Genomic DNA, 8,023 nt, shown 5'->3' with positions numbered 1-8,023 from the left:
GTGTTTGTCTGCAGCTGGTCCTGCTGAAGGATAAGAAGAAGCTCTTCACGCTGGACTCTCTGGACTACGAGCCCGAAGCTGCTGCTGTTCACCCAGGGGGCGGAGCCGTGGCTGTGGGCGGAGCCGTGAGTCACCAATCACAGGCCTCGCAATATTAGCATAAGAACTCTAGCGCTTCTCCAGTCAGGTGTAGGGTTGGGTATCGTTTGAATTTTAACGATTCCAATTTCGATTCTGCTTATCGATTCCCGATAAATAAATAAAAAACTTAAATATCATTCACATTTATTCTTATTGCAGAACGAGTGAATCTTCTCTGTCTTCTGTTGTTAGATTAGTGTTATAGAGACGGCAGGATTATTAGTGTTATTAGCCTATACAGCAGGAATATTAGGCTGCTGTCCCTTTAAGAGCTGCACGGATCCAATACACTGATACACATGAACACAGAAAACAGAGTCTCTCGCTTCACTGGTTTAAACTCGTATTGAAATGCTCACAAGGAATCGATAAGAGGAATCCAGATTTTAAATTTATATCAAGCATCTGATTGCCAGCCCTCTTCTGAAGTGATGAATCTCTGGACCTCGTCAGATCGAGTGAGTTGTTCTGATGAAGACGATGATGTGTGTGTAGGACGGGAAGGTGCGCCTGTACTCTGTTCAGGGCAACACCCTGAAGCATGATGGGAAGGTGCTGGAGGTCCAGGGACCCGTGACGGACATGTGCTACTCGAAGGATGGAGCGTTCCTGGCCGTGACGGATGAGAAGAAGGTCGTCACGGTTTTCACCGTCGCTGACGGATACACGGTAAACTCACCGACGAACATCAGTAATGAACCCTTGTGCATCCTCATGGACACTTCTGTCTTCTTCAGTGTTGTTGTATTGATCATTTCGCCTGTGTTGATGCCGACTGCATGAGTGACTTATTATTGGAGTTTCCTTTAATAATTCTATGTTGCTCTAGAAACACACAGTAGTTCCTCTCAGCGCCTTCTGGACAAAAATGTCCCCATTGAAACCCATTAAAACTGCAATTTTTAATCCCAGGGCCGTTTACTTTTTAAACTTTGTTTTACTCAGTCAAGGGTCTTCCTTAAAATGAGACCAAACTACAGTGAGTGCTCCACGCTTTAACCTTAATGACCGTTGTTTGACCCGGACATGTGTCCACTATAGACCTGTGTGTGTCATGGATGCTCAAGGGTTAATCTTCAGATCAGTGGTGTGAGTGTGAGATGTGTGTGTTTCAGGAGAAGAACGAGTTCTACGGTCACCATGCGAAGGTGGTGTGTCTGTCCTGGTCCCCTGATAACGAGCACTTCGCCACCGGTGGGATGGACATGATGGTGTACGTGTGGACCGTCAGCGACCCCGACAAGAGGATCAAGCTTCCAGGTACTGACCGGTTCATTTATTATTATTATTTTATTTTATTTTTGTCTAAGTTTGTTTTAATTGTGTTATACTTGTGTTGTTAAATGTTTAATATGTGTCTGCCGTGTAATAGCCGGTGATGCTGATGTGGCAATAAGCTCGTATACTTCTGCTGAGAGTTTCAGCGTCAGCGGCTGCGTTTACAGGCACAGCTTCTGTTTCAGTCGCACTGAATTCATTCCTATTGATGAGTCTGACTGTAGTGTTTACATGAGCGCTGAACATGTGATCGGGCTGATGTGTGTGTTTATATGTCACAAGCTTCAAATCGGAATAGATGTTTCTGACACACGCACACTGCACGAATATACAGAGTTTCTCGCTGTCTGCGTATAATAACTATTCTCATACATTACGCCATTTCTACGTCATTACGCTATTTCAGTGTCATTACGACCATTTCTACGTCAATACGCCAATTCTACGTGAGTGCGCTATTTCTACGCCATTACGCTATTTCTATGTCATTACGCCATTTCAAAGTCATTACGACCATTTCTACGTCATTATGCCATTTCTACATTATTACGCCATTTCTACGTCATTACGCTATTTCAACGTCATTACGCCATTTCTACGTCATTACGTTAATTCTGTCATTACGACCATTTCTACGTCATTACGCCATTTCTACGTCAGTGCGTTATTTGTACGTCATTACGCTATTTCTAAATCATTACGACCATTTCTACGTCATTACGCCATTTCTACGTCATTACGCTATTTCAACGTCATTACGCCATTTCAACGTCATTGCGCCATTTCTACGTCATTACGCCATTTCTAAGTCATTACGCTATTTCTACGTCATTATGACCATTTCTACGTCATTACGCTATTTCTACGTCATTACGACCATTTCTACGTCATTACGCCATTTCTACGTCATTACGCCATTTCTACGTCATTACGCCATTTCAACGTCATTACGCCATTTCTACGTCATTGCGCCATTTCTACGTCATTACGCCATTTCTACGTCATTACGCCATTTCTACGTCATTACGCTATTTCTACGTCATTATGCTATTTCTACGTCTTTACGACCATTTCTACATCATTACGCCATTTCTACGTCATTACGCTATTTCAACGTCATTACGCTATTTCTACGTCATTACGCCATTTCTACGTCATTACGCCATTTCTACGTCAGTGCGTTATTTGTACGTCATTACGCTATTTCTACATCATTACGACCATTTCTACGTCATTACGCCATTTCTACGTCATTACGCTATTTCAACGTCATTACGCCATTTCAACGTCATTACGCCATTTCTACGTCATTGCGCCATTTCTACGTCATTACGCCATTTCTAAGTCATTACGCTATTTCTACGTTATTACGCCATTTCTACGTCATTACGCCATTTCTACGTCTTTACGACCATTTCTACATCATTACGCCATTTCTACGTCATTACGCTATTTCAACGTCATTACGCTATTTCTACGTTATTACGCCATTTCTACGTCATTACGCTATTTCTACGTCATTACGCCATTTCTACGTCATTATGCTATTTCTACGTCATTACGACCATTTCTACATTACGCCATTTCTACGTCATTACGCCATTTCTACGTTATTACGCCATTTCTACGTTATTACGCCATTTCTACGTCATTACGCTATTTCAACGTCATTACGCTATTTCTACGTCATTATGACCATTTCTACGTCATTACGCTATTTCTACGTCATTACGACCATTTCTACGTCATTATGCCATTTCTACGTCATTACGCCATTTCTACGTCATTACGCCATTTCAACGTCATTACGCCATTTCTACGTCATTGCGCCATTTCTACGTCATTACGCCATTTCTACGTCATTACGCCATTTCTATGTCATTACGCTATTTCTACGTCATTATGCTATTTCTACGTCTTTACGACCATTTCTACATCATTACGCCATTTCTACGTCATTACGCTATTTCAACGTCATTACGCTATTTCTACGTTATTACGCCATTTCTACGTCATTACGCTATTTCTACGTCATTACGCCATTTCTACGTCATTACGCCATTTCAACGTCATTACGCCATTTCTACGTCATTACGCCATTTCAACGTCATTACGCTATTTCTACGTCATTACGACCATTTCTACGTCATTACGACCATTTCTACGTCATTACGCTATTTCTACGTCATTACGACCATTTCTACATCATTACGCCATTTCAACGTCATTACGCCATTTCTACGTTATTACGCCATTTCTACGTCATTGCGCCATTTCTACGTCATTACGCTATTTCAACGTCATTACACTATTTCTACGTTATTGCGCCATTTCTACATCATTACGCCAATTCTACATCAGTGCGCTATTTCAACGTCATTACGCCATTTCAACGTCATTACGCCATTTCAACGTCATTACGCCATTTCAACGTCATTACGCCATTTCTACGTCATTTCTACGTCATTACGGCCATTTCTACGTCATTACGCCCATTTCTACGTCATTACACTATTTCAACGTCATTACGCTATTTCTACATCTTTACGACCATTTCTACGTCATTGCGCCATTTCTACGTCATTACGCCCATTTCTACGTCATTACACTATTTCAACGTCATTACGCTATTTCTACATCTTTACGACCATTTCTACGTCATTGCGCCATTTCTACGTCATTACGCCATTTCTACGTCATTACGCTATTTCTACGTCATTACGACCATTTCTACGTCATTATGCTATTTCAACGTCATTGCGCTATTTCTACGTTATTGCGCCATTTCTACGTCATTACGTCATTACGCCCATTTCTACGTCATTACACTATTTCAACGTCATTACGCTATTTCTACGTCATTACGACCATTTCTACGTCATTACACTATTTCAACGTCATTGCGCTATTTCTACGTCATTGCGCCATTTCTACGTCATTACGCCATTTCTACGTCATTACGCCCATTTCTACGTCATTACACTATTTCTACATCATTACGCCCATTTCTACGTCATTGCGCCATTTCTACGTCATTACGCAATTTGTACGTCATTACGCCATTTCTACGTCATTACGACCATTTCTACGTCATTACACTATTTCAACGTCATTACGCTATTTCTACGTTATTGCGCGATTTCTACATCATTATGCCAATTCTATGTCAGTGCGCTATTTCTACGTCATTACACTATTTCAGCGTCATTACGGCAATTCTACGTCATTACGCCATTTCTACATCATTACGCTAATTCTACGTCATTGCGCAATTTCTACGTCATTACACAATTTCTACATCATAGACTTTAGTTAACTTTAGACATTTGGTTGCATGTAAACATAGCCACTGAGATGGACTTCAGGAAATGATGTGTGTGTGTGTGTGTGTGTGTGTTCGCAGACACCCATCGGCTGCATCACGTCAGTGGTCTGGCCTGGCTGAACGCCAACACGCTCGTCACGACGTCTCACGACGCCTGCATCAAACAGTGGACTCTGAAAATCTGAGACTGCGACTCTGAGATCATCAGGAACACACTCTCGCTCTCGCTGTCTTTCTGTCGCTCTTCCTCTTTTCCTCAGTCTGTTCATCACTGCTGCTCTCCGTCTGCTCTCGCTTCTCCGGCGGGTCCGTGTGGAAGCACTTTCACACCACAGCAGAGGACAACATCTGGAAATCAGGGTTATAAAGGTGAATTATAATATACTTAGTCGAAATTATGTAGAAATTGAGACAAGTCAAAATTATTACATACTAAGCTGAAATTGCTATTATGTCGAGAATGTCTTAAAAAGTCATAATTATATTTTAAAAAAGATTTTTTTGTGACATTGTGACAAATTATGACATTTTTACTTGAGGCAATTTCGACTAAGTTGAAATATACTAAATTGAAATTGGGTAGAAATAAACAGCTGAAATTGACTTGAAAGTCATAATTATGTCGAAATTGTCAATTGACATACTAAGGAGAAATTTACACTGACTTACAAAGTCAAAACTGACTTGACTTCATAATTATAACAAGTCTAAATTGGCATACTAAGGAGAAATTTATTAAATTAAAGCATGATTCTCGTGTGGTGTAAACGGGCTTCCGTAGGAAATCAGCAATAGAACGCACAGACAGACAGACATCCAACACTTGACCTTCCAGAACAAAACATGTGACCAGAGTCTGTGTCATGTGACATTCCAGAAGCAGGGGTCAGAGTTCACGAGGTGTTCCTGAACCCTGATGTGGCCGTGAGAACGTTAGGGAGCAATAATCAAACCAATAGCAGATCGTGTGTGTGTGTGTGTGTGTGTGTGTGTGAGAGAGAGAGAGAGCTTGAGCGACAGTGTTTCGCTCTCTTCTAACCCTACCTTGATGTTTATTTACTGTATTTTTGTTGGATGTCTCTGGTTCATTTTTCATTGGGTGGATGTGATTCATAATTATATTAATAATGATAATAAAACACTTTTTATGCACTTTCTTCTGTCCAGTTTGTGTCTTAAAACTGATTCACAAGCACTCATACACTGGTGAAGTGTAGGTCATGTTTTTTCCTCAGTATTTTTGTCTTTTTTTCCCAGGACAAATATCTAAACATTCTTAAATAAAGATGCATTTACTCACCCAATTGGCAGATATTTTTTTATTTAACAGTATTTAATATTATGATTATTATTTATTAATTATTCCAGTACATATGGTGACGTCGGCGTGATCGTGACGTGACCTGCAGTGGAACTAAAGGGCGGGAAAATGAGCGCGGGAGGGTCGCGAGCGCGTCAAAACACCAAATAATTAGCATATTAGTTGCCGAGACTGACAGGCGTCATTACAGGGTCGGAATAACCGAGTATTGATCATAATTAGCAGCGCTGTGACTGTGTGGTGACACTAAACTGGTTAAACTACACCAGCAGTCTCCAGTAGAGGGAAGAACACTTGGACTGGACTTGCAAACATGTTTACATGCTCAAAACTAATAGTAACTAAAAAGCGACCGAGATGCTGTTTACACGACGCTGTGATGGAGCTGTGAGGGTTTCTCAAGGTAAGACTCGACTATTGTTCCTTCATTCGTGACTGTTGATCTGAGAAAGACTGAAGTGCCAGCAGAAATACAACGGCGTGTCGGGTTTCAGTGTTTCTCCTGCTGACCGGCAGAGGGCGCCATTACACCACACATTCTCGGCTCAGATTTCAGTGTTTCTCCTGCTGACCGGCAGAGGGCGCCATTACACCACACATTCTCGGCTCAGATTTCAGTGTTTCTCCTGCTGACCGGCAGAGGGCGCCATTACACCACACATTCTCGGCTCATTTATTTAGTTCAAACCGGTTCATTATTCATTCTTTGCATAATCATTTTACTGAAAGTCTATATGGAAAAAAATAGCATGATAAAGCGTGTTTATCCCAGATTTCCACAGTGGAGGTTTGGATCTGTTGTTTTGTGAGTTGTAGTTTTGTAAACTCTTCATTCACTGAGAAGGATGTGGAGATGCATTAACAATATGAAGTGAATTACAGTAATGAGACTCATGTGAGACACACACACACACACACACACACAGAGAGAGAGACGGGTATGAGGTGAGTTTCTGTTTCTTCTGATAGATTCTGCTGTTTACAGTCAAATAGTCAATCAGTAGTAGGAGTGAAATGATGAAAACCATAAAGTGTGCGTGTATTCGATAAAGACCTCTGACACTCATGCTGTAGATATTGGTGTCATAAACATCATATCAGTGTGTTATGGCTCACTTCAGTGAATGTTTGGCACCGGATATTAGCAGATCTGGTGTTGTAGTGTACCTGATTTACACAGAATACAGCACTCATTATTATCATTATATAATACAGTATGTACTCATTATTAGTGATTACTGACAGAACTTTCATGTTTGGGTGAACTAACGCTTTAATATAATGTTTGTTCAGTGTTATCTGGTCTTTAATGATGTTCTTAATGCTAGAACTGCTGGGCAACGACTCATTACCATTAATCGCCTCCAAAATAAAAGTATGATTATTTTGTAGAACGTTCAGAGAACATGCAAAAGTAATATTCCCATAATGTTTGAAGAATAATTCAGTGTAACCAAGAAAACACATTGATAAAACAGTTTTAAAAACCTGGATATTTTAGAGAACATTCAGAAATAGAACTTGTGTGTGTGTGTGTGTGTGTGTGTGTGTGTGTGTGTGTTCAGCATGTGGACTGTGGGTTTGTTCTTTAACGTGTGTGTGTGTGTGTGTTCAGCATGTGGACTGTGGGTTTGTTCTGTAACGTGTGTGTGTGTGTGTGTGTGTGTGTTCAGCATGTGGACTGTGGGTTTGTTCTGTAACGTGTGTGTGTGTGTGTGTGTGTGTGTGTGTGTGTGTGTGTGTGTTCAGCATGTGGACTGTGGGTTTGTTCTGTAACGTGTGTGTGTGTGTGTGTGTGTTCAGCATGTGGACTGTGTGTGTTCTGTCTGGACTGCTGAGGATAAACTGCGGACTGAAGGATGGCTGCTATAGAGCGGGTGATGATACAGCGATCTGAAGATTAGATAACTCTCGTTCTGTGGAAAACACCACGTGACTCCAGTCGTAAACTCGCTCTG

The 8,023-nt window shown here is 41.1% G+C and overlaps 1 protein-coding gene across 1 annotated transcript in view; it reads left to right on the top strand.

Annotated features, from left to right (window-relative positions):
• Positions 1-5,896, top strand: part of wdr1 (WD repeat domain 1) — a 27,903-nt gene extending 22,007 nt beyond the window's left edge. The window contains exons 12-15 of the mRNA XM_084132190.1: positions 15-125; positions 637-810; positions 1,257-1,401; positions 4,823-5,896. Coding sequence (XP_083988316.1) covers positions 15-125; positions 637-810; positions 1,257-1,401; positions 4,823-4,929 — 537 coding nt within the window. The 3' untranslated portion in view covers positions 4,930-5,896. The remainder of the gene's footprint in view (positions 1-14; positions 126-636; positions 811-1,256; positions 1,402-4,822) is intronic.
• The last annotated feature ends 2,127 nt before the right edge of the window (positions 5,897-8,023 follow it).

Source organism: Abramis brama (genome assembly GCF_963993115.1).
Source record: "Abramis brama genome assembly, chromosome: 13".
Classification (NCBI taxonomy): domain Eukaryota; kingdom Metazoa; phylum Chordata; class Actinopteri; order Cypriniformes; family Leuciscidae; genus Abramis; species Abramis brama.
The sequence above is the reverse complement of the archived record's forward strand: the minus strand, read 5'-3'. Positions and strand labels throughout refer to the sequence as shown.